At 38.5% G+C, this 27,005-nt stretch overlaps 3 protein-coding genes across 13 annotated transcripts in view; 2 read left to right on the top strand and 1 right to left on the bottom strand.

The window, feature by feature from the left end:
- Positions 1-13,186, bottom strand: part of TRIM23 (tripartite motif containing 23) — a 34,987-nt gene extending 21,801 nt beyond the window's left edge. Inside the window, exons 1-3 of the mRNA XM_059694510.1 lie at positions 13,031-13,186; positions 7,200-7,362; positions 1,680-1,801 (exon numbers count right to left, since the gene is read on the bottom strand). Of these exons, the coding sequence (XP_059550493.1) occupies positions 1,680-1,801; positions 7,200-7,362; positions 13,031-13,111 (366 nt within the window). The 5' untranslated portion in view covers positions 13,112-13,186. The remainder of the gene's footprint in view (positions 1-1,679; positions 1,802-7,199; positions 7,363-13,030) is intronic.
- A 562-nt stretch (positions 13,187-13,748) lies between these two features.
- TRAPPC13 (trafficking protein particle complex subunit 13) overlaps positions 13,749-27,005 on the top strand; it is a 28,758-nt gene continuing 15,501 nt past the window's right edge. For 4 of the 8 annotated variants that reach the window (XM_059694516.1, XM_059694515.1, XM_059694514.1 and 1 more), the window contains exons 1-5: positions 13,749-13,890; positions 21,885-21,953; positions 22,510-22,609; positions 23,063-23,101; positions 24,520-24,604. In XM_059694516.1, the coding sequence (XP_059550499.1) occupies positions 13,845-13,890; positions 21,885-21,953; positions 22,510-22,609; positions 23,063-23,101; positions 24,520-24,604 (339 nt within the window). In that variant the 5' untranslated portion in view covers positions 13,749-13,844. The remainder of the gene's footprint in view (positions 13,891-21,884; positions 21,954-22,509; positions 22,610-23,062; positions 23,102-24,519; positions 24,605-27,005) is intronic. The other 4 variants (XM_059694520.1, XM_059694519.1, XM_059694518.1 and 1 more) reach the window with 1 other exon arrangement.
- SHLD3 (shieldin complex subunit 3) lies at positions 13,753-17,973 on the top strand. 4 transcript variants are annotated; one of them, XM_059694527.1, is made up of 3 exons: positions 13,756-13,890; positions 15,432-15,726; positions 16,178-17,967. In XM_059694527.1, the coding sequence occupies exon 3, from the start codon at positions 16,295-16,297 to the stop codon at positions 17,048-17,050; it is 756 nt and encodes a 251-aa protein (XP_059550510.1). In that variant the 5' UTR covers positions 13,756-13,890; positions 15,432-15,726; positions 16,178-16,294; the 3' UTR covers positions 17,051-17,967. The 4 variants fall into 4 exon arrangements, with proteins under 4 accessions (XP_059550509.1, XP_059550510.1, XP_059550511.1 ...); XM_059694528.1 differs by lacking the exon at positions 13,756-13,890 and adding an exon at positions 13,897-14,384 and having other exon boundaries at positions 16,178-17,973; XM_059694526.1 differs by lacking the exon at positions 15,432-15,726 and having other exon boundaries at positions 13,753-13,890.

Raw genomic sequence — 27,005 nt, 5'->3', positions numbered from 1 at the left:
TGTTGCCAAGAATCCAACCTGGGAAATACTTAATAGGTTAGAGATGAAGCCTGAGTTTGTGTACTTTTCTCTAAAGTTTCATGGGTGAGTCCAATGCACAATTCTAGTTGAAAGCCACTGATTTAAGCAAATAAACAATTAACACCTATGCTGTTAAGTATTAAGCTTTTAGTATATGTGCTGCCGAAGCGAGCACATAAGTATTAAGCTTTTAAGTATTATTTCTAATTTCCATTAATTACTAAAAAGCTTCAAGTTGGAAAATTTTACACATCAGATCACCAAGAAAGCTTGCAATTTTTTGCTGAATATTAAAAGGCCATAATTAGAAAGGGAGAGATTTGGTATAAAATTTTTCCAAAAATAAAAATTAGAAAATATACCAATGGTGTCACTCAATATCACAAATTAAAAAAAGCACACAAAGTTAGACAGCTTTGTTTGCAATTATGGGAAATACGTACATGTAAAATAAAAATTAATGTCTCTGTTTTCAAGAACTGACAAGTAATTTACAAGGTCAACATTAGATAATACTCTAATGCAGTGGTTCTCAACCTTGGGTGCACATTAGAATCACCTGGAATCTTTTTAAAATCCTGATTTCTGGGCCTTATCCTCCGGAAATTGTTTCTTTGTTATGGGGTGGGGCAACATTAGTAACAAAGAAACAGAATTTCCGGAGGATGAGGCCCAGAAATCAGGATTTCAAAAAAATTCCCAGATGATTCTAATGTGCAGCCAAGGTTGAGAACCACTGCTCTGTCTTTTGAAATAAAGATACAATCTAGATGTGTGAAAGAACTGCAAAAATTTCAGAAAACAATGCTTCAGTTTGAAATTTATTTCAATGATTTACTTTACATAAAGAAATCATGATTTAATAAAAGAGAAGTGAAAATCATTTCGACTTCTTTTATCTTGATGTTAAACATGCTTTTAAAGCTGATCACCAAAATCAATAACTGCTATTTATTACAACTATTCTTATATCCAGAACAGCCTATGAGCTATGCAAGCAATTAATTCCGTAAGTGTTAAAAATGTATTTTAATCTGTGTTCATGGACTTCTAATATTTCGGGATATCTACCTGTCTGGAAAAAGAGGATACACCTACACGTAATTTAACCTTCTCATAAAGATATTTAATAGTAGTAATTCCCTCAGGAGCTAGTGCTATCTTTAAGGCATTTTGCTTCAATATTAAATAGCCTCCTTCATAGAGTTCCTCTTTCTTTCTTTTTTTTTCTTTCTCTCTCTCTCTCCTCTCTCTTTTCTTCTCTCTCTCTCTCTCTCTCTCTCTCTCTCTCTCTCTCTCTCTTTGTACTTTACTGTTCACTAGTTCATTTTTGTATCCTCTGATTTAATGCACATCTTACTCTTTCATAATCTTACTCTTTCACTTTCTGGGATAGAAAGGATTTAGTATAGGGAGATAAGCTTATACACAAGACATAGTTTGGGTATAGTATTATCAAAGAATTCAGGTTTCAGTGTTACTTTTGTTCTTTTGGGATTTTTGTTGCCTTAAGAACTATAATGTAACAAAAAATTGTGTTTCTAGGATCCTATCTGCTGGAGTAAGTGAGGTAATATTGTGCTTTTCATGGCAAATATTTTAAATTAAAAAAAAAAATCCATGCTCATAACAAATATTTCACCAAGTTCAATCAATACCTCTCCAGATATCCCAATGGCTTCTTCTGCAGCACCATACTGACCAATATGTCCATTCTGTAGTCGTTCCAAAAGTTCCAATAAAGCAAAATTTTTTTTCAATCCCCAAACACCTGAATCTCCTAGAATAAATATAAAAATAAAAACTAAATCTAACAGAATGCAATCATAATCACTTTACCTCATACCACAACTGTAATTTCTAAGTCATACAGTTTAGCCATTAATAACGTCTAAATTTTAAAAATGCAAATTTCCCCCATTTCCTATTTATGATAGAACAATTGTCTTAATATTCTTTAAAAAACAGAATTCCTCAGGATTCTACATAGAAACATACTTTCAAGTTTTATTATTTTTCTATCATTTAACTTTATAAATCCTATTCTGTCACTGACTTTTACTATATATTCTAAAATAAGTGCTTTGAATTATTTTTACAGCAACCTAAGGTAAGAAATACAGTTTACATTGCAACCCAGGATCATATGTCATATATATAACTGAAACAAAAGTTTCACACACCAGTATTCACTCTTTCAGTGTGCAACACACTGTTTTAAGTTTATTTCTTTTTAAAACAATTTCATCACAACCAATTAAATTGATTTCATGACCACAAATAAGCTATGACTCATGTTTGAAAATCCCTGTACAAAAAATACACAACCTAAAATAGCTCTATCTCTAAGTAAACTGGAACTAGAACAGCTAAAGATAATTTTCCCCCACCCTTCATCTAACCTAGAACCTTATGGAAGTCAATGACTATATAAACTCCTTTTCACACAGATACATCAAAACAATACGGTTGCGGGCACATCCCCAGTGGGAGGTGTGCAGGAGGCAGCTGATCGATGTTTCTCTCTCATCGATGTTTCTAACTCTCTATCCCTTTCCTTTCCTCTCTTTGAAAAATCAATAAAATATATTAAAAAACAAAACAAAACAATACAACAATCCCTTTTAGGTAGATAAGACTTTAGGAATATCTGGATAAAAAACAATGCTTCTTTTCCCCAGAACTGACCATAAAAGGCCAGATGCGAAAGCATATATGCATGCATGCAAACCCACTCGTTCTGATTCTCTCTCTCTCTCTCTCTCTCTCTCTCTCTCTCTTCCTAAATCTACAAATAAAAGCCAGATTCTTCAGCAGTTAGAAGGAATATGTCTGTTAATGTCTGTTATGTTTGTTATGGTGAGTTTCTATGCAACAAATACCACCTGACACATTGTTGTCACCTAATCTATATTCACTGAATGAATGCATAAATGAAAGGATGATGGGGTTACTGGCTGCAGGGCTCCCCTTCCCCTTGGCCAAGCTTTTCTTTAAAAAGGAAAAGGGGAAGTAAAGGAAAGACCATTTCTTGTTGTGGTCCTCCAAAAAAATTTCAAATTAGGCAAAATAGCCTCTTCTGACTTTTGTGACCTCCTTTGCCCAGTACCTTCACGCAGCCAATCCAGCATTTCTCCCTCAACCCGCCAACCAACTAGGCTTTCTCCTTGTTTACATTTTCCACTCTTATTCTACTACAAGCTCAGTTGTATCTAGTCTATTTATATAAGCATTAAAAAGTATACTAAGCAAGTCCTTTAATTAAAGATATTATCCTGACAATTTTCTAAATATTGTCATCCTATCTAATAAAAGAGAAACATGGTAATTGGCATACAACCGCTACCCTTCCCATTGGCTAATCAGCGAGATATGCAAATTAACTGCCAGCCAAGATGGCGGCCGGCAGCCAGGCAACTTGAAACTAACATGAGGCTTGCTTGCTTCAGTGATGGAGGACTCCAATGTTCCCCGCCTGCTGCTGCAGGCCTCTGAGCTGCAACTCTAAGCAACTATGTAACAAATATAGAAGCTCAACAAAACCCCAGAAACCTGATTTAGTCTGCCAGGATTCAGCCAGCAGGATCACAACATTGTAAGCAAAGGCCAGAAACCTACTTTCAGCAGCGGAAGCCTAAGAGCTGGAGCCAAGCCTCAAAGCTAAAGCTGGCCCAGAATAAAAAAGAAAAAAAAGAAAAAAAGGAGCGGTTGGGAGCTTCAGTCACCCCCAGCCTGAAAACAGCCCTCAGCCCCTCACCCAGACTGGCCAGGCACCCCAGTGGGGACCCCCACCCTGAAGGGTGTGTGACCAGCTACAAACAGCCATCATCCCCTCACCCAGGCTGGCCAGGCACCCCAGTGGGGACCCCCACCCTGAAGGATGTGTGACCAGCTGCAAACAGCCATCATCCCCTCACCCAGGCTGGCCAGGCACCCCAGTGGGGACCCCCACCCTGATCCAGGACACCCTTCAGGGCAAACCAGCCGGCACCCACCTGTGCACCAGGCCTCTACCCTATATAGTAAAAGGGTAATATGCCTCCCAGCACCGGGATCAGCGGAGCCACGAGGCCTCCTGGCACCGGGATCAGCGTGACAGGGGGCAGCGCCCAAACCCCCTGATTGCCCTGCGGCTCTGTGTGTGACAGGGGGCAGGGCCACAACCTCCCTATCTGCCCTGCTCTGATCGTGACAGGGGAAGGCGCCCAACCCCCTGATCAGCCCTGCTCTGTGCCTGATAGCGGGGAGCTCCCCAACCCCCTGATCGCCCTGTGGCTCTGTGTGTGACAGGGTGCGGCACCCCAACCCCCTGATTGGCCCTGCTCTGTGCGTGACAGGGGGTGGCGCCGCAACCTCCCCATCGACCCTGCCTTGAGTGTGACAGGGGACGGTGCCCCAACCCCCCAATCGGCCCTACCCTGAGCGTGACTGAGGGTGGCATCACAACCTCCCAATCGCCCTGCTCTGTGTATGACAGGGGGCGGCGCCCCAACTCCCCAATCGGCCCTGCTCTGAGCCCGACCAGGGGCTGCACCTAGGGATTGGGCCTGCCCTCTGCCACCTGGGAGCAGGCCTAAGCCAGCAGGTCGTTATCTCCCAAGGGGTCCCAGACTGCGAGAGGGCACAGGCCGGGCTGAGGGACCCCCCCTCCCCGGAGTGCACAAATTTTTGTGCACCGGGCCTCTAGTCTATATAATAAAAGCCCAGTGACCAGAATGACCAGAATGACCGGTGGCTATGGTGCATACCGCAGCAGCCAACCAGCCTGATCCGGACCCCGGTCGGCCCCCCTCCCTGGCCGGCCCGGCCCCCAATCGGCCCCAACACCCTGATAGGGGGCGGGGCCAGCCAGCCAACTGCCTGCGTCCCCTCCCCCCCACTGGCCCAGCTCGATGAGCCCCCCTCGGGACAGGCTGGCTGGACCCTACCCATGCATGAATTCCTGCACCAGGCCTCTAGTTAAATAAACTCCTAGCAGTATCAACCTACTATCTAGTAGTATATCACTAATATTTCTGTAACTGTCAAAATAACTCTAAAATCACAATGGTTTAAACCAACAAAGATTTACTTTTTGTTCATGCAAGATATCAAGGGATGGGGAAAACAAGAAAGATTTTCCCCTACTATCCATGATCAGGGACATAGGCCACTGAGCTTCTAACCACCTGCACCATGTATCAGGAAGAAGGATTTACTGCAAGCCATCATAAATCTCTTCTTAACAGCTTCTATCTGGAAGTTGACACTTTATCCTATTCATATTTCACTAGTTAAAAGGGAATCACACAGCCATACCTAACTCTAAGAGAGTAGGGAAGTATAATTTTACCACAGGGACAGCAGAGAAGAACCAGAAATATTACGGAAATGTACTGATAACTACTACAATTAACTACTAATACAGTGGGGCCTTGACTTACAAGTGTCCCGACTAACGCGTTTTTTGAGATACCAGCTGTCTCTCGGCCTGATTTTTTGCATTGAGTTGACAGAGTAATTTGAGTTAATGAGCTCCTTAACGAGCTCGGTCTCGGGAACGAATTAAACTCGTAAGTCAAGGCCCCACTGTATTCTTCTTGGACTAGAGAATAAATCTGATGCTGATTCTCTCACATTAACAGTCATTTTCTTCTCTAGAAAAGGGAATCACAAATTATTTTTTCTTTGTTATACTTTAACAATTTTCAAATTATCGGCAATGTACATATACATTATTTTTCTAGTATAACTAAAAATAGATTTTTAAAAACAATGGCATCAAACTATATCAAGGATTACTAACACATATTTCACAGACTAAAATCACAGTAAAAATCTAATCTATAAGCTATAGTAATTACAATCTACATCCAAGGCAAAGTTATTGGTTTGTTGGTTTTTCTAATGCCATATGATACCAATGGTGTATAACTTCAACCTAGAACATGACTAAACCATTGTCTGTCACAAATTTCTGATTTAGTTAAGCATTGAGGGTGGTAACAACCCACACTGTGGTATTAATGTAGAAAAGGTATAGTGCCCTTCAAAAGGGAGAAGGGTCCACCCTCCATTTATGAAACATTTTTTTCTAAAATACATACTTCTATAGTTCTCTATAAAGATGACATATATATATATACATATACATATACATATACATATACATATACATATACATACATACATATATATATATATATATATATATATTATAGGATAAAAAGCCAAACAAAAGAATGTTGAAATACAGGTATCTTTCTTTTCCCCCTAATTATTTCTTGGCTAATAATGCATTAATGTCATCTATAGTAATGATAACACTATCCTATATTAGTTTTCTGGCAAGCGGACATACTATATATTTATTTAAATCAGAGATCACCAAAACCTTAAGAAACCTATCCTTTCCCTACAAGAAAACATTTAAAATCATGTTTTTCAGCTTTTTAAAGTTTTCCAGTCTAAAATTTTTTTCGTAAATTATTTTGAACGTGTTCCATTTGACATCAGCCTTAAAACAAATATTGCTACTGACCTAAAGAAAAATGACAACTTTAAACTATTTCTTTTAAAGAAAATTCTGTTATCAAAAAGAATAGATTTATAGAACTTGAGTTTGTAAAATAACTGTTAAAATGTTAATGTTATCATTTCTAAATCCAGTATCCCATGTTAATAACTAATTTTGAAATATAAAGCAAAGTTTTAAAAGATTTAGGAAACTAAAAAAATCAACAAAACCTTTACACTTATTTAAACAGAAAACAAGTAATTATCACAAGCCACAAACACTTCTGTTTTGGTACCAGTAAATAAAAACATGCTGACACTCAAATTACTTAACCTGTATTTTCATTATTGGCCTATTTATTATAGAAAGATTGTTTTATTGTATCAATGGCTTCAGGCAAAAGAATTTTCTTATTTCTTTGAATAGATTATGTTCTCGGGTATCTTAAAAAGCTCTTCATATATAAATAAGTATTGAATATAAACATCTCATAAGATTAAATAAAATTAGTACCTAAGATTGAGTAATTTATACTTACAAGACTACTACTGGACTTAAAGAAACTGAATCTATCTTCTAATTATGTAATTTTAAAAATCAACTGGGAAGAAATATTTCCCTATGATGTTTGTATTCCATGGACAATTTTAAATCTTAAATATATACACATATATTTTCCTACCTAGGTCTGTTACTTGTCGATCAAAAGGGCAACGGATTGCTCTTCCATGAAGAGGCAGGCGGGTGAGACAGTCATGGCAGACGGTGTGGCCACAAAGCAGCAGGCGAGGAACTTTGTCTCCTTGCAAAGAAAAGACATCTTCACAAACTCCACACTCCAGCACCTAATATTTGAAAAGGGAACATGTGGTCTTTAAGTGATTTTAAAAGCATACATATTGCCCTAGCTGGTCTGGCTCAGTGGATAGAGTGTCGGCCTACGGACTGAAGGGTCCCAGGTTCGATTCCGGTCAAGGGCATGTACCTGGGTTGTGGGCATATCCCCAGTAGGAGATGTGCAAGAGGCAGCTGATCGATGTTTCTCTCTCATCGATGTTTCTAACTCTCTATCCCTCTCCCTTCCTCTGTAAAAAATCAACAAAATATATTTTTAAAAATAAATAAATAAAAGCACACATATATTTTTTTTTTAAAGCTGATCTAATACGTTGAATAACGCTTGTTAAATTACTTTATCCCTCCATGGGGGGGAAAACTGTCTAGGTTGGAAAACTTTAAATCACCTTTCATCATTTCATCTGACAGACCCTACCAAAATTACATCAGAGTGAAATCTCCTTGACATGTTGTGTTAAGGGACGAGGATAATGGTGTAAGTTAACATGATCTTTATCTTTTGAAAATTATGACTTGATTCGTTATATCTGAAACAATATATAATTCTCCCAAACATGGGTTATTAAACAACTCCTCTGCAATTCCCTAACCTCCAAAACATCACCATTAATTTGGACAAAACAATTTGGAATATGTGCTAGGATGACAATTTACCTTTCTAATAAAGAACATGTTAATACTATAAGTAATTTTGAAGTATCTAGTACCCACTTATATCACATAATGTAAAGGAAAGAAAGCAATCACCTTTGACTTAAATTTCAATTCCTTGTTCTCAATTAATAAATATGCCCCTTGGTTAAAGAATATTTTGTCTACCTAGTTCCAATGACAAGTACATGTTTTATCCAAGGCCATGTAGTCAGTCAAAAGGAAGGTGACAAGAATCGACATATTCTGATTCCCAGGTCCATGAGTTTATGTTTTATAATTAGTCAACATATTGTAATTATATCAATGCAAGATTTTTGGTACTTTTATTTCTTAATACTAGTATATCTGAAGTATTTCATAATTTTTGTTAATTTAAAAATGTACCCATTCTGAACTGTTTAAGTGTACCACAAACTCCTATGCCTGCCAAGTATGACCTGCTACAATCTGATCTGTAGTTCCCAGATTGTTTTTGCCACTTTCTTTCTGCTAATGCTGAGGGAATAGCTAAAAAAACACTTTTCTAGTGGATCCTCTTTTACATTAATAAACCAAAAAATTCCTAAACACTGTATCTCTCAGGACTATCTACAGCTCAGTCCAACTGAAATGACCACAGTGTCCCTGAGGCCCCCATGTACCATGAATAAGTGTCTATCTTAACACCGAAAACAGTGGAATACCTTTATTGGCTTTCCAACCTGTCTTTCCTGTTACACCAAAAAAGCTCTCAGGGGAACAGGGTATTCCAAATACCAACTAAAGTCCAACAAAATAAAAATGTTAAAAACAAAGTGGCCAACCACCATCCCCAACAAAAACATAACAGGAGGTAAAAAAAAAAAAAAAAAAAATAGAAACTCTCCCCACTCCAAAAAAAAGAAGGAAACCCAGAGTGGAAATCAGACTTAATCCATTAAAATTTTAATCTTAACTCTGAAATTATTTTGGACTGACTACCTGATATGGAAGCATCTTTCACTATAAATAAACAGGTAATTCATAACTGGCTTACATCCCAGTATGTTTCAAAAGGAGTTTAAATGTAACACACAGCTCACAAAAAAAGGAAATGAAAACAATCTTAAGACGTGTTGTCTTTCCTTTAAATATATAAAAAGATGTTCACCATCACTCCAAACACTTTGAAATGCAATGAAAGCTATATCAGTATACTTTTTTTTCAGATTAGATCAAAGAGGTTGATAACACTTTGTACTAGTGCAAGTGTCAGGGAGCATATCCCTCACACATTGCTGGTTGCTTTGAAATATTTTATTGATTGATACAACTTCTCTAGAAGGGAATTTGGTAATGACTATCAAAAGTTAGAATAGCTCAACAATTCCACCTCAGGAATTTAATCCTACAAATATTTCACACATGTGTAAGAAGATCTACATGCTAATCCTTAACAGTACCATTTGCATTAGCAAGAGATTAGAAACAAAGTACACACCAATACAAAACTGGAAAAAAATTATGGTACATTCATATACTGCAAAACGATGTAGTCTACTGAGGAAGAGCTAGGAAACAGCTGCACATAAATCATATATATTATACATACATACACTTCAATTTATCCTGTGTTTTTTTAATGCAGGAAAAAGGTTTCACTTAAATATCAAATTCGATTAAATACAGAAATGATATTCACCACAGAATTAGATATTATAAAATAAATGCAACATTTTTTACAAATGTTCTCACTAATGTGACACAATACATTTTACTTATTTATGATAATAAACTCTAAAGAACCAAATTAAAATTTAATTTAGTTCATTTATATCTTATATTTATGACCTTATTATTACACAAGCTAAAAGCTTATGCTGCTACTATAGGTTTCTTCAAAAAGCACTAGAAGTACAGTGATTAGTAAACTAAACACAGGTACAAAAATAAAGTTATTAGACTATTTTGCATCAACTCAGTAAATAATAGAATAAGAAATTCTTTCTTTAGTATTTATGAATAGGAATTTGGGCAACAATCTATCATATATATATATATATATATAAAAAACCCTAATATGCAAATAGACCGAATGGTGGAAAACCTAACAACCGAACAACCAGTCGCTATGACATGTGCTGACCACCAGAGGGTGCACACGGAGCATGGCGAGTGTTGGCTGTGGCAGGATGGTGGAGCAGGTGAGCAGGGGTGCCAGACCAAGGTGGAGCGCCAGTTGCTGTCACTGGGGTGAGCCTCTGGTGGTTACTGAAAATTCTTTCCTCCTGTGCACCGTGGTCCCGCCTGGCACTCACACTTGCTGCTGGCACCCAGCGCCAGCCCTGATCACCCCTCAGGGCTTCTCCACCTCCCTCTGCTCCTGAGGGGGGATCAGGGCAGCAGCCGCCACGTACCCACTGACAGTGCTGGCCCCACTCACACCCACTGCTGTCACCAGTCCCAATCACTCTGCACCTCAGCAGGGGAGCAGGAGCGGCAGGAGCTAGGCTGCTGGCCGCAGCAGGAGGGGCCAGACGGAGGCACGGAAGATGGGCTGAGACCCGCCCCTGTGCCCACTGCAGCCTTGCAGCCCATAGTTCCTTTCAAGGTGCACGAATTCGTGCACTGGGCCCCTAGTATAAGATAAATTAAGTCCTAGGTAGAATAGCTTTTAATTTTATAAACTTTACAAATACGCCAAAGAGGACTTCATTACATGTACTTATTACATATAAACAAAATTTTAATTAACCAGTCCATATTTTTAAAAGACTAAGAAGGCTCACCTTCTCTTTTTTTTTTTTTTTGGTGCCCTACACAGGATTTCAACCAGCAATCTTCCCGTGCATGGGACGATGCCCAACCAACTGAGCCACCGTGGCCAGGGTGAGGCTCACTTTCAAAAGAAACTTTCCTGATTCTTTTCTGAATGTAAATAATATAATTTTAGATTTTTATCTTTGTTTCTCTAATGATAAAAGCCATGCCACTGTCAATTTGTTCATTAAACAAGAGGCCAGTTTACATAATGTTGGCATTATTATACTTCAATTCTTACCTTCCAATTAACACTCCTTGCTTTCATCTATGAAAACGACAATTTAAAAAAAAATTTATGCCAAGATATTTCTTACAAATTACAGCATGAGGCTCTTGCCAAAAAGGACTGTCCTATTGCACAGCTTAGGCACATATTACATGTAAAGATTAAAATGAATAAAGTGAGCCTCTAATATATCAAACTGTGTGCTATTACAGACTGGAGTACCATCAGGCTTTGGTACAGTTTTGAGATTTTAAGGTAAACAGAATAACAAAGTAGATACAGCAATAATATTCATGCCTAATACAACTTCTTAAGTCACAAAATAATCCAGATATTCTCTACTTAGAAAAAAATACAATTCAATAAATAAAATGTCAACCACACAATATGCCTTATAATAAGAGGGCCCCTTTGCATCTTGGATATGATGTGTTTTTTCGGAGTAACTTCATCAATACTAGTATATAAAGGTCAGATGAATCAACAACCACCATTACTGACTGAGAATACAGTTGTGAGCAGAAATGTATCATTTGTTGTCATATAAAACCAACATTAGGTGAAAAATCATAGAAGGCTATTATAAATAAAAAATACTTCAGATATTACCTGGTCCAGTGGTTCTCACACATGGTTGCACATTAAAATCATTTCTGGGCCCTGACCGGTTTGGCTCAGTGGATAGAGCATTGGCCTGTGGACTGAAGGGTCCCAGGTTCGATTCCGGTCAAGGGCATGTACCTTGGTTGCGGGCACATCCCCAGTAGGGGATGTGCAAGAGGCAGCTGATCGATGCTTCTCTCTCATTGATGTTTCTAACTCTCTCTCCCTCTCCCTTCCTCTCTGTAAAAAATCAATAAAATATATTTTTTTAAAAATAAAATCAAATCACTTCTGAGAATGTAAAAAATATACTAATGTCAACTTAATCAGAACTGGGGGATGAAGGAGGGGCTGCATCAGTTTGTGTTTTTTTAAACATGCTCAGTGATTCGAAGATGTAGCCAGTAACGATCAGTATCTCAGGTTATAAATAAGGGATTCTATAAACCACTATGATCAGTTTTCCCTTCCAAATCTTTCCATATATATAGTGGAAAGGAAAAATGAATTCCACGTTATTTCAGTTGATTTTTTAGTAACGGCATCTTGGAGCATTTACACAGGGTAGAGTTTCAAACTTCAAGCATAGGGCAATTCATAGACCCTAGTGTTAATGCACTGCTGTCGGAGACTTCTGAAAAGCGTTGACCAGGCCCTAGCTGCTTTGGCTCAGTGGCTACAGCGTGGGCCTGGGGACTAAAAGGTCAAGAGCACATGCCCGGTTGTGGGCTCCATCTCCAGTAGGGGGCACAGTGCAAAGAGGCAGCCGATCAAAGATTCTCTCTCATCATTGATGTTTCTCTCTCTCTCCTCTCCCTTCCTCTCTGAAATCAATAAAAATATTTTCTTTTTTAAAAAAAGTGTTGACCAAGAGAGGAAGAGGGAGATCACCCAATAATTGATGTCTGATCAAGTAATGCAATAGTGAAAAGCAAACTTTGGAGCCTGTCAACCCTGGCTCTGCCACACACTGTTAACTTAAGCCTTTGTTTCCTCACCTGTAAAACGGGAATTAACATCATCCTCATAAGTAGACACAGCGATTAAAAAAGCTAACATAATACCTGGAGATAATGATGGTTTAATAAAAATAAGCTAATTAATGCCTGTTGAGTTTAATTAAAATCAGAAGACCTGGGGGAAGAAAGCCCAGGTCACTTCACAGGCCCATAAGCTTCTTTTCACAAATGCCCCCCAGGTGATGCCAGGCAGAGGACTGGCAAGAACAGAAGACCAGTCGCGGAGGGGAGGGCCTGGCTTGTGCAGCCAAGAGGGGCCCAGAGGCCGCGCATCCCGCCCAAAGCAGCCCGGGCCGCGGCGCTGCAGCCCCATCTCGGGGATGAACCCCAGGCAGGCCAACGGTGGAGAACAGAGAACGCAAGGCCCCTCACCTTCACCACGGCCGTGCCCCAGCTGCCCTGACGGCCACTGTCTAGTCCCGATCCAGCCTTGTTTACAACCAGAGCAGCCATCCTTGGAGCAGCGGCGCTGCAGAAGCACCCGAAAGGGCCTCCAACCGAGGGGCGGGGCAGAGCCACCTACCCAGAAGCCTCCGCGCCCGCCACTGGCGCACAGGCGCAATACGGCGCGGGGCGGGGGAATGTTCCCAGGACCGCCTCCTTCCTCCTCCCGCCAGTCACTAGCTGGCTGAATATCCTTGCTCACGGGCGCTTTATTCTTATTGTTATTAAAGAGTCTGCCACTGATGGAAGGAATAAAGTTAAGAAAAAAAGTAAAGCTAAAACAGATGTAAAATGTTGGGATGCAACTCCCGCTCCAAGAGCAAGATATTATCCCCAGCCGCGAAAGGAAGGGGGACGAGGAGGGACTACATCTCCCTGCATGCAGTGTGGTTTTTATGGAAACTACAATTCCCAGCGTGCCACCTCTGTATCTTTTACGCCACAAGGTCGCAATTTCGGAGGCCGAGTATCGTTCCGGCGAGTGGTGTCGTGCAGTCGCCAAGTGTGAATGCGGATGGGAGGAGGAGTATCCTATGTATAGGTATCCCACAGGCCAGATGTGGCCTCGGTGAGAAGCCGCCACTGGGTCGTAAAGGACCTGATAAGGAGGGAATTGAAGACACCTCCGGAAGGGACTGTGTTTGACGCCCTGCCTTCCCGAAAGTGCGTTTTTCTGCTCTCTTCCGAGTCGGATTGAACCTCCTCAACCCCCGTAGGCTCTCGGTGGAAAGTGCCGGTCAAAATGGAAGTGAACCCCCCCAAACAGGAGCACCTGCTGGCTCTGAAAGGTAAAGTTTTGCGAACCCGACTCGCCTTCATCTGGTCTCTCCCCTCCTCTCTCTAGATCTCCAAGTCCTGGCCTCACAGCCCTGGCCTGTGGGATGTAGGCCTCGTTCTCCTGACACTCGGTGCACGCCCTGCTGCTCTGCCCCTGGTGCCGAAGCGGCGGGAAGCAATGTCAACCCTGATTTTAGGTTTGAGAGCCTCCCTCTGGAGTGGAGAGAGAGACCCGCCGCGGAGGGGAGGGGATGGCTTGTCAAGCCAAGAGAGGCAGATCCCTCCGTGTGTGTGTTGCCGTCACCAGACAGAGCTCAGTCCCAGGAGCTGACGCTCCCACCGCCCCCGGGAGAGCCCGGTGGCCACGGTGACGACGGGCGCCCTGCGGAGCGGTTTTCTCTGGGGTCTTGTCTCTTCCTGCCGCGGACGGAGCCTTCAGCTCCATCCGTAAAAGAGCAGTGCCAAAGAGTGAGAAGTACCCAGTACGGACATATGTATAATTCAGGTTTGTTAAAACCTACTGTGGTGTGCTTCGAAATAGTGTGTATATGGGAAAGTTCACGTCAGCGTTCATTTTCTGTGCCTAGCAATCAACTTGAGTATGCTTGATAATTAGATCATTAGTTAGAGGAAAAGCAGGTTAGAGTTTTTCTGGAATTCCTGTTGTTTCCTGGAAAACTTTTTTAAATGCTTTCAGCTGTGTCTGATCTGTTTTCCGTACCACAAATGCACTTTTTTAATTTCTTGGATGCTCTGCTCTGTGGTTACTAATCCCTTCTTCGACTGAGCTGAGAAAATGCTCAGTAGACGTTTGAATCCAGTTACATTGCACTTCCTTGTGGTATGCATGGTGAGGGGCCTTCCCTTCCCGAAGCCCGCCAGTCCCATTTGTAGCATAAAATCGTGTACTGATAGCTGGGGTTAACAGGACTGTCTCTGCCTGTATAACTAAGGAAGTGCACTATTAAGTAACATAGCAAAATGCCCAGTAAGCTTAGTTTGAGCAAATGAGCTGGACTGAAGTGGGTTATTCCCGAAGAAAAAGAAGAAAAGGTGCTGTCAGGGTCTTTATCTCTCAGTCTCACAGCAGGCACGCCGAATAGGGGCTCCTTAACGCTCAAAAAGGTTTCCAAGGTCACAAAGCTAATTATTGATTGAGGCAATATTTCAGCACAAGGCCTTCCTTCGTCTTTTCTAAACTTGAAGTTTTAGACAATACTGAAAGAATGTCATTACCTTACAGTGTGAAAGTATAAGGGGAAAAGTTAAAGCATTCATTCTTGAAAGAATGTGCTATCTAATTTAAGAAACACTAAAAGTTATGAATATTATGAATTTACAAGTTGTCAAATCTGTTAATGGACATTGACAGTAGGTGAAAATAATCATGAGACGACTTCTTTTGACTCTTCAGGAAGTGGTCAAATGAGTGTTGACATCATGCCAGGAGTCCCCACCACTGTTATTCTGACAGCGGGAGAACCCTCATCAAGTAGTTCTTTTAATGATTTTGAGGAGAAGGGATTCAATCTCTCTCTCTTTTTTTTTTTAGTGCAAGATATGAAAGAACTTGCAAGTATGGCTTTTGCAGCTTTGTACCTGGTTAGGAAACCTAACTTGCAGATCCTGGAAGGCTCCATTCTTGAGCCTGTATAATAATATGCTGGAACTTATTATCAATGCTTCATTTGGGGCAGCTTGAGGACTTCTGTGTTACAAGAAGAAAAACATAAAGGTCTAGCCCTCTTGCTTCCCTCCAAACTGGAATTCAGGAGCCATGGTTTTGATACTGCCGAAGTGCCCTAATTATACAGAGGAGGCTGTCACAGAACCAGTCCCTGGCCTGGGTAAAATGCAAACTGAAACCATTTTTATGCTTTTAGTGTTTACTACTGAGATGTCTCAAAATTTTAAGTATTATTACCTTTTTTAAATTATCTATCTATGAATCTAGTATTTTAGAAACCACTAATTTTACTTTGTTTTGTGTATAGTCTTAATATTATTAGTACCTACTATATTAATATCATTATTTCCAAATTCTTTATTATCAGTTGAGTTAAACATGTTGACTACTAGCATTTTTAGGCTAGAAGTGAGCTGATAGGGCATCTAATCCAGATCCCTTATTTTCATGAGAGAAAGGATTTCCAGTTTTGTGGATTACATTCACATTTACCAATAGCACTTTGGTAAAATAGTATACTGGGATTGGTTTTTGTTTTTCCTTTCCTCCCTGCCTGTTTGTATGTAGGCTATCCCTTCCATATCTTATTCTTTGCAATACTTCCACTTTAGGTCCTGTTTCCCTCTGATTTGGAAAGAGACAGTCTTGTAATTTTAAATTACATCCTAGCTCTGAGGAGCTCAGCTAAGACATTTTCTGTTCATTAAGAGTAATTGGATTACTTCAGAATGACCACAGAAATAATATTGCATTATCGCGCATATGAGAGTGATCCCACACAATTGCTGAAAGTTGCAGAAAAAGCAATTCAAGACTTTCCTACACATCCACTATCAAGATTTATCCCTTGGTTTCCACATGATGGGTCCAAACTTCCACTCAAACCTAAACGATCACCACCTGTGATTTCTGAAGAGGCAGCTGAAGATGTGAAACAATCCTTAACCATTTCAGAACATGATGTTAAATCACAGAGTTATGATTGTACAGTAGCGCTATTGGAGTTTCAACCTAATTTGAAAGAAAAGAAGCACTTAATCCGGTCACACACACTCAATGAACAGACTACTTCTGGAAATCTGGATAAACAATCAGAAAAAGGGAAACCGCACAAGAAGAGGTCTTGGAGTGTTTCGCTCCCTGGCAGAAATTGTACTGGAGATATTTTTCCTTTGTCTAAAAAATTGCAAGATAGTGTAAAGGCACTAGATTTACACTTATTTTACAGAGCAAGATGGACAATAGATCACACTATATGTAACAACCAAACTCTGGAAGACATTTGGGCAAAACTCAATAGAATTATCAGGCACAATGAGCTTCCATCTTGTAATGCTACAATTCAGAGACATTTGGGCCAAATATGGGTGTTCTGTGATATTATGTACTGTGAATATGTGGGAAATCTCCTTAAAGGAAGATTAGCTCTTACTGGGAAAATAAATTTATTTGTGCGTAAACATGGTATTATTTTTAGTATGTAATGAATTCCAGTGATTGTCAAAAAGAAGACTATTCTGAATGAACAGTATATACTGAAATAGATTAATAAATTTTTTTACTGGTTTTTAAATTTTTAATTATAATTTTTATTTGAACTTTTGCTAATATAGCCTATTTATTCTTACCATTGTGAAAAATAATTGTGTGGTAGTATGTGTTCAGTTTGTATCCCAGGAATAAATATCATGTGAGTTTGTAGACTTGTCATTTAAGTCAAGAACTTTCTTGATTCTACTTTTAACAGCCACTGTTTAAATTAATTGTGATAAATTATTATTTATACTGAAGTTTGAGGTAAAATGTGCCATTCCTTTTCTTTTTGTTACGTTTTCAATGGTTGAGTTATATATTCCTATGAATTACAGTGAATAGTTTGGATTTGGGTAAATCCTTAAAATCTAATTTTTCTAGTATTTTTTCTTTGTTCATCTAAAATGTAATAATTTTTTAAAAATGAAACTAAAACCAGTTTCAGTTTCAGGGAATGCTATTTAAGTGGCATGTATATAGTTCACAATGGGAGACCAGCCAAATTATGCTGATGTTCCCAAAGATATGTAATAGGTAACAGTTGATGTGTTGTCTTGAAACAAAGCTTAAAAAAAATGTATAATTTTCTTAAGACCATAATGTATCTTTAAGACTATATAACATGTTTTGAAAAGAAGTATCAAATATGATAAGAAATCAAGTTACTCTTTATTCTAATACAAGTAATTCCATCTTAATGGCTGTTAATACCGGTTACTAGCCTGCTGGTTCTTGAAGTCATTGTTGGTTTCCCATAACCAAAATGTTATAAAATGGACTTATGCATCACCTCATAGAAATAACCAAAGAACTTATATGGGTATATGCACAGCCCCTGGATACACAATAGTGTGGTGAAGGCCTGGGGGATGAAGTGGGGGCAGGTTGGAGGGGGTCATTGGGGGAAAAAAGGAGGGACATATATAATGTTTTCAACAATAAAGATGATTTTTTAAAAAATAACCAAAATGATTATGGAATAAAAGGTTTATAAAAGCATGTGTTTATTTAATAAATTTAAATGCCTTCTATGAGCTAGGTACTGGAATGTAGTAGGAAAGGACGCAAACATGTACCCTGACCTCACAGAGTTTACATGGAATTACTACTATTAAGTAGTAAAACCAAACCCTTGAAAAAACCCAGTAAGAGTGTATTCACCAGCAAGGTGGAGAAATGTTTGCCTTGTGGCATAGTGCCTGGCATCGTAGAGGTCTGTAATACATGATAAATGTGCCCTTTGGAGAGATTCTTCACAGGCTGATATTGCTGTGAGTCTACTAATTTTTAACTGAAGAGATCATCTTTTCCAATTAGATTTTACTCTGTTCAAATATTGTTTTGTTTTTAACTATTTTTAGTATCATTTTATTGTCTCAAATGAGACTGCTATCTAGAAAATAAGCAGCATGTGCATGAATGCTTCCAAAAGTCTTTAAATGAAAAATCACCTGTTGTAGAGGGAGTTTCCAAGGTAGCTTCTTCAGTAATGACTTCCTCTTTTGTTTATCGGTCTTACTTTTCAATCCAAGATGGCTGGAGAAATGTCAAGAAGCCATTGAGTCTTGCTAGTGAGCTTTTGAATAAGAGTTGGCAAAAATAAATGGTGAATCTGATTTATATTGTTCAGGTCTTATTTACTGTAAGGTTGCTAATCAAGGGTTAAAAGTTAGGTACTCGTACCCTGGCCAGTGTGGCTCTGTTGGTTGGGCATTACAGGCATGTGTCAGGGCACATGCCTGGGTTGCAAGCTCAATCCCCTGTAGGAGGGTGGAGGGTGCAGGAGACAGCCGATGAATGTTTCCCTCTTAGATTGATCGCTCTCTCTTCCCCTCACCCTTCCTCTCTCTAAAAATCATGCACTAACCTGTTGGGCTCAGTGGATAGAGCATCGGCCTGCAGACTGAAAGGTCCCAGGTTCAATTCCAGTCAAGGGCATGTACCTTGGTTGCGGTCACATCCCCAGCAGGAGGTGTGCAGGAGGCAGCTGATGGATGTTTCTCTCTCATCGATGTTTCTAACTGTCTATCCCTCTCCCTTCCTCTCTGTAAAAAATCAATAAAATATATATTTAAAAAAATCAATTAAAAAAACAAACCTAGGTACTCATAACACTGTTTTTCTTTGATAGCTTTTTATTTATTTTGAAATGATTGCACACAGAGCTGAAAATACAAGGTATAGTCTAGCATCATGGGATTCTTATGAAGAGTAGTAGCTTTTTAATCCAAGAACCAGACATTAAAAAGAGCTTGTTTGTTTTCATATGTGGCAGATTTAAATTTTTCTAATTTACTCTCTATCAATTGCTTTTTAACCCTTTGAGAAAAAATGAAAAGGTCATTCAGAAATGGGAAACTGAAGATTAAGTAATATTGCAAATATTGTCAGGATCTTAAAAGAAGAGGGTCGAGGGGACTCATTTTTCTTCTACCTAGAGAGTACTTAAGAAGTAATCAAGGCCTAAGAATTTAGAATCCATGGCTACTTTGCACATTTAGAACCTTAGAACGCACGATTCTGTCACAAGCTAATAGTAGGGCTAAACAGTGTTTCTGGGTTACAATCTTAACATAGACATGGAAATAAATTGGGGAAACAAAGGCACATACAGGAAAGTGTATCTGTGAGGGCATTTGGTAAAATCCAATCAGCTTTTACTCTCCAGGGAAATGCAGCAGCACCATCATTTTATTTTTCCCTGATAACCCATCTACCTTCAAATAAATGTTAGTAAAATGCAAAGAAAAAAGATGAAAAGGCATTATATTAATTTAACTTTATTTGCTAACTCATCAAATAACTTAAAAATCACTTTTTGAAAATTTTCAAAATGAGCTCCTGCATAATGATTCTTTGATTTAATCTCAAAATGCCCAAAATTAATTCAGAATTCACAGACATAAATGTCTTCAGGGACTTGATAGACTGTAGAATGTGGTAAAGATTCCAAACCTGGAGATTAATTTTTTTTTTTTTAATGTTATGGCCAAGCAAAATTTGTGTGCAAGTGGAACTAGGCCCAGTTTATCACTTTGTAACTTCAGGCCTATCTTTCTCTTAACTTATTTTATATGAAACCTGAATTTCATAAGTAAATGAAATGTCTGTTTTGTGAGTTCTACTGTAAGTGTCACTACATATGGCACTATATGAATATTTGGCACTCAACTAAAAATCACATTGCTTATTGCTCTAATTTTTTTGGCAAAGTACCTACTTTAACATTCAAGGCTGGTTACAAAATTACTGTTTACCAACCAGGGCTTTATAATAGTTCCTAAACCTTGCTTCAGTTAGTATTTGCTCCTTCCAACTAACATTATATATAATTTTTGATGTCTATTACTGTAAGACAGTAAATACTGTGTTTTAAATGTATATTTGATATAGGCATACTTTGGATTATCTTTCAAGGAGTGAGATAGTTGTATGTTAATAACTAGGCTTTCTCAGTTTGTATTTAAAATCTGCAAATATGACATATAGTGTCTTTTTAATATGTCTCTTGATTTTTAAGTGGATTTATAGGTTAAATTATTTTTCCCAAATAATCTAATATATGTGTCTGTATGGTCTTCAGTTAATAAGCCAATTAGTTTATTGTAGACTTAAATTTTTAAATATATGGTAAGTCCAGTTCTCCTCCCTATTTCCCCATTTATTTTCTTATTTTCATTTATTTTTCTAGATAAACTTTAGATACATTCTTCTATGTTCCAAGAACAAATCTTATTTCTGGTTGGAATTAAATAAACCAATAAACCTTTAACTGATATTTTTGCAATTTCTACAAAGAATTAATATTACTAGAAGGGCCACTTGCTGAACTTTCAGTGGTCAGTAATTATAACAGCTCACAAAAGGCCTTTTTGTCATAAAGTTTTTGTTTCATATTCAAAATGATGCATCTAAGCTTATTTTCCTGTCAGGCTTCTTTTGATTAATATTTTGTTGATATTGTTTACACTGAAGTCACTCAGGATTTTTTTTAAAGCCTTGTTCTCCTAATATACCTTAATTAAGTCTTTTATTTTCTAGTTTTTCTGTAATGAGGTATATTTACATTTAATTTTTAAAGTTCATTAAGTTAAAAAAAATGTAAAATTATTTTCTCATGTATAAAATTGTTTCATATATTAGCATTTTTAATGAACTATTGCTATATAATCTTAGGAAGTATTTAATATCATATTTAGTTTAGGAAGTATCCTATCTAATGAAAGAGTAATATGCAAATTGACCATCACTCCCAACACAAGATGGCCGCCCCCATGTGGTCAAAGATGGCCGGCAGGGGAGGGCAGTTGGGAGGGACCAGGCCTGAAAGGGAGGGCAGTTGGGGATGACCAGGCTGGCAAGGGAGGGCAGTTAGTGGTGACTGGGCCAGCAGGGGAGGGCAGTTGGGGTGACCGGGCCGGCAGGGGAGGATAGTTAGGGGCAATCGGGCCGGCAGGGGAGCAGTTAGGCGTCGATCAGGCTGGCAGGGGAGTGGTTAGGGAGTGATCAGGCAGTCAGGCAGGCAAGCAGTTGGGAGCCAGCAGTCCTGGATTGTGAGAGAAATGTCCAACTGCCCAGGCATCCCTCGAGGGGTCCCAGATTAGAGAGGGTGCAGGCTGGGCTGAGGGACACACACACCCCCGTGCACAAATTTTGTGCTTCAGGCTTCTAGTATAGTTATATTTTATATTAGTATAAAATTGATGAATGCCATGGATTGGCTTGGGAATACTAGCCCAAAGCAATATTAACATATATATATTTTTTTACTGTTGGAATTTACAGTGATGCGGTTGACGAAGCCTACTTTATTCACCAATATTCCAGTAACATGTGAAGAGAAAGACTTACCTGGTATGGCACTTACTTTATTCTACTTGCACTTAGGGAAAAATTGGCATCTTGATTGCCTCTATTACCTTCGAATAAGCCCAGCTTTGCCAATTTTATGCTCTTTGCTACATTCTCTGTTCCCTGTTTTTGTAGCATGCGAGTGGTAGCCATTGAGTAACAGGTCTCATTAAGGTACTATTAATATCCGATGGCAACAGGAGATTTTTATTTTAGGTTTAATGATAATACATTCCATAGTCATAATACTATAAAAATTACATTTGTCTTTAAATGTTCCATCAATGTATGTACTAGCATTCCCTTTTTTAAAAATCACTGGAGCTTACTACATTTTGTATCACATGACCTTTATTTCCCTTTGTTTCTAATGTTCATTCTCTGTGAAACCAGAATTTTTTGGCATGCACTAGTTTCATTGGAGATTAGATATTAGATTGTTTAAATATAACTTTTGTGAAGAGATTGTTTTTTCAAAACATCTCTCTTCTAGATAAATATTTAAGTAAAGTTATTGATAAGGTAGAGGTTAGAATTTTATGTTTTTGTCTTTCTATAGGAGATCTCTTTAACCAACTCATGAGAGATGATCCTTCAACTGTAAATGGTGCAGAAATTTTAATGTTGGGAGAAATGTTGACTTTACCACAGAATTTCGGGTAAGAAAGATGTAGTCACATAAGACATGTAGCAATACTTTAAAGGCATTACAAATCTATAGTTTTCATAAAAATTAACTATGGGTTGGCAAAGTGCTCATGATACATTTAAGTGGTAAAAAACCATTTCATCAAAATTATACTATGTGATACTGGTTTTTAAAAAACCGTAAGATATATATGGTTAAGAAAAATAAGAGAAGAGACATACCAAGATATTAATAGTGATTCTTCAGGTGATAGAATTTTAGTTTTCTCCATTAGATCTTACTATACAAGGTTGGGCAAAAGTCAGTTTATAGTTGTTCGTATGGAAAATAATACAATAATAATAATATAAGAATAAACTGTTTTGCATACTCACAACTGTAACAATACTTTTGCTCTACTCTGTATTTTTTAATGCCCATGGATTCCTTTTATTTTAACTTATTTAATACAAATGTCTTTCAGAATCACCTCTTTTATTCAACTTCACAGCCCTCTCTCAACGTAAGTTATCAGACTTGGCAGCTAATTAGGAGCTATAAATTTTTTTATTTCTTCTCTTGCTCTTAGCTTATTCTAGATTATTATTGGGGGTGGATGCCCCTGATTCCATTCCTTTTGCAACGAAGAGAATTTGACACTAAAAGGTATTTTTTAAGTTTTTATGAAAGGTTTACAGAATGTGGCCATTGACTAGTGTCTTCAAAACTTAGAAATATATTCATGTAAAACTATATTGTATAAATATATATTTTAAAATATTTTACATAGTATATACTTACAAATGTACATTTTTATAAAATATGTTTTATAAAATGCTTACAGTAAAGCCACTAGTTATTATTTTTATTAGACTAACTTCGAAAAATCAAATATATCAGTAAAAAAGACTCTGAGACCAATTACTTGGGTCTCTTCTAGATTCAGGTCATAAGTTAGTTAACAAAAATTGCCTTTTTCTATCTTCTTCAGTAACAAATCTTAAGACTATTAACATGGACCTGATTTCAATGACTTATTCCTAAAGAGACTGGCAGTTGGTGCCATAGTTGAGGGCCATGATTTATAGCATGCTTTATAGATTAAACTGGAGGACCGGTGCATGAAATTCGTGCATGAGTAGGGTCCCTAGGCCTGGCCAGTGATCAGGGCCGATCTGCGGGGCGATTGGGGGGGGCCCCCTGCTGGCACCACCTTGGCCAGCATGGCGCCGCCCACTCACGAGCTCTGCCACCGCCGCCCGTTGCCTCCCTCTGTAGGGCAATCGGCAGGGTGATTGGGGGGGCCCCCACTGGCACCCACCTTGGCTGGCCTGGGGCCTGCGGGCTGGGGGCAGCTCCTGCATTCACTGTCTGCCCCCAGATGGTCAGTACACGTTATAGCAGCCGGTCGTTCCACTGTTTGGTCATTTGCATATTAGGCTTTTATTATATAGGATAAGTACTTTGAATCACATCCTATATAATAAAAAGCTAATATGCAAATCTAACAGCAGAACAACTGGTTGCTGTGACATGCACTGACCACCAGGGGGCAGACACTCAATGCAGGAGCTTCCCCCTGGTGGTCAGTGCACTTCCACAGGGGGAGCGCTGCTCAGCCAGACGGCTGGCGAGTGCAGCGGCGGTGGCGGGAGCCTCTGCTAAGGATGTCTGACTGGGCAGTGGGCCCAAGCCGTCAGTCAGACATCCCCCAAGGGCTGAGGCATCCCCTCCCCCCGTGCAAGACTTCTGTACACCAGGCCTCTAGTTTAGTAATAAAAGAGCAGCCTAGTGTAAACAAGGAATGTTGAAGCAGTATTTTACCTGATCTCTATCCTTTAATAAATTTTTCTACATTTCAAGTTCCCAGTGGTGTTCAAATAGAATATTTATGATAAATCTTGAATGGATTTCTATGTAAAAATTTATTTTATTTCACAGGAACATATTTTTGGGAGAGACCTTTTCCAGTTATATCAGCGTTCATAATGATAGCAATCAAGTTGTAAAAGATATATTGGTAAAAGTAAGTGGCATTCTTGTTTGTGATATATTTTTTAAAACGACTTTTCTATTATGTTTTTTAAACTTAATTAAAATGCATGTTTGATACAGAAATTTTTGTCATCAACAACAAGCAATAATTAAATACCTAATAGTATAGTAAGCTAAGCACAGAATCATTTTCGTTATCCTCAAAGTTTGTGATAGGTTGGGTAAGAAAATGTACCAGTCAAAGGTAAATAGCAGAATGTTTTTGTTAACAATTTCTGATTAACATAATAAAATTTGAAAGAGGAGGAAAGATTACAGGGGGGATATTGCCTAAATCAGGAAAGCTTATTAGAAGAAAAGGAACACAAGAAGGTCTTAAAAGAATGGTAGGCTTTAGAGAAAAAGACAAGCGGAATTCGGTAATCGGAAGCAGAGACATAGGAATACACATTGTGTTCTTGTAGCGCTGAACAGAATTCACTTGGTAAGGGTAAGTAAGATTATAGAGATGTGCGCACTGTGGAGCGTCTTGCAAGCTAGGCTAAGGCTAAGGTTTTCCCTTTTTTTTGTTTTTTGAGACAGTGGGCAGTCAGAGGAGATTTAAAATATATATATTTTTTGTTGATTTCAGAGAAGAAGGGATAGGGAGGGAGAGATAGAACCATCAATGATGAGAGAGAATCCTTGATTGGCTGCCTCCTACATGCTCCCGACTGGGGATTGAGCTCGTAACCCGGGCCTGTGCCCTGTCACGGAATTGAACCAATAGGTCGATGCTCAACCACTGAGCCAAACTGGCCAGGCTGTCAGTGGAGATTTTTGAGCAGAAGTATTCACACTATTTTGGAAGACTGATGAAAACATTGTATGGGATGGTTTGTAGGAAATAGACCAGTTAGAAGATTTTTACAGTCATTTAGAAATTAAGAGATAGAATATGCCAACTCAATTAAACAACCTGAAATCTATTTACATAGAGAAAGGGCATAAAGAAAGTAAAAACTCACTCTATGTGAGGGAGAAGTTTTGTAAAAGCTGTCCCAAGTGATGCATTAGATCATTTGAGCATTATCAGAATGGAAGTCCAATTAGGATGAGTTTGAAAATGATCAATTATTAGAATTGAAAAGGACCTCAGAGAGCAAATATTCCAAATTTCCTATATGACCCAACTTCCAGAAATTGGATGCAAATTTTTGCATACATGTGCATATGTTTGTTATACTATTGATGGGGTTTCTGCCTTTCATTAAATCAGGGGTTGGCAAACTATAATCAGTAGGCCAAATTTGGTCCATTGCCTGTTTTTCTGACTTTTGAGCAAAGAATGGTTTTTACATTTTCAAATGATTGGAAAGAAACATAGCTTATTTTGTGATGTGAAATTCAAATTTCAGCCTCCATAAAGTTTTATTGACACACAGCCAGACTCATTTATTTCTGTATTATCTGTAGCAGATTCCAAACTACAATGGCTGAGTTGTAGTTGCAACAGTTTGTATGACCTGCAAAGTCTAAATTATTTGCTTCCTGGCCTTTTAAAGTTTGTCAGTCTCTGCATTCGATTATGAAAAGGTCTGACTTTCAGAACTTTGAGAATGTATCCTTTTTTCCTGGCATTCAGTAAATGTTCTGTTTATTTTTATAAGATGAATAAATTAACCAAGGCATGTAATTTAAGATAAGTATTAAAAAGAGCAAATAATATAATAGCATACTTATAAAATATAAGTATTTTATGTAAGTATTTTGGCTTTATTGAATTTTAATTTTTATAAAGGCAGTGGTGTTTGAAATAACAACAGTAGCAAATGTTTATTGAACAGTGCTATTCCCATCAAGAATCCTCTTTTTTTTAAAAATTTATTTTATTGTTGAGAGTATTACAGGTGTCCCCAATTTTACCTTCTTTGCCTCACTCCACTCAGCTCCCACCTCACCCCAGTCCTTCCCCTGTCTATTGTCTGTGTCCATGGAAAGAATCTTCGTCTTAAAAAGATATTTAGACTTATTATGTACACATAAGCCATTTTTTTATATCAGACTCACGATGACATAGGTAGCATAACATGATATTGGCCTGTATTTTTCTTTTTCATGTTTTCTTTTAGCAGGTTTTAGGTATCAATATTATGGTTGCTAAAGGACTTGTATGCATGCATATTAACATAACCAATGGACATGGACACTGAGGTGGTAGGGACTTGTCCTAGGGGGAAGGAGTGGCGGGGGGGGGGGGGGGGATCAGTTGGGGAAAAAGGAGACATATATAATACTTTAAACAATAAAAAAATAATATTATGGTTGCTAAATAAAAGATTTAGGGACATTCCCTTTATTTTCAATGCTTCGGAGCAATACATGGAGCATTTAGACGATCTGATCTTTAAAGGGTTTGTAGAATTCTGTGAAATCATATGGGCTGGTGCTGT

Source organism: Myotis daubentonii, chromosome 4 (genome assembly GCF_963259705.1).
Source record: "Myotis daubentonii chromosome 4, mMyoDau2.1, whole genome shotgun sequence".
Lineage (NCBI taxonomy): Eukaryota > Metazoa > Chordata > Mammalia > Chiroptera > Vespertilionidae > Myotis > Myotis daubentonii.
This window is presented reverse-complemented; position numbering and strand designations above follow the sequence as displayed.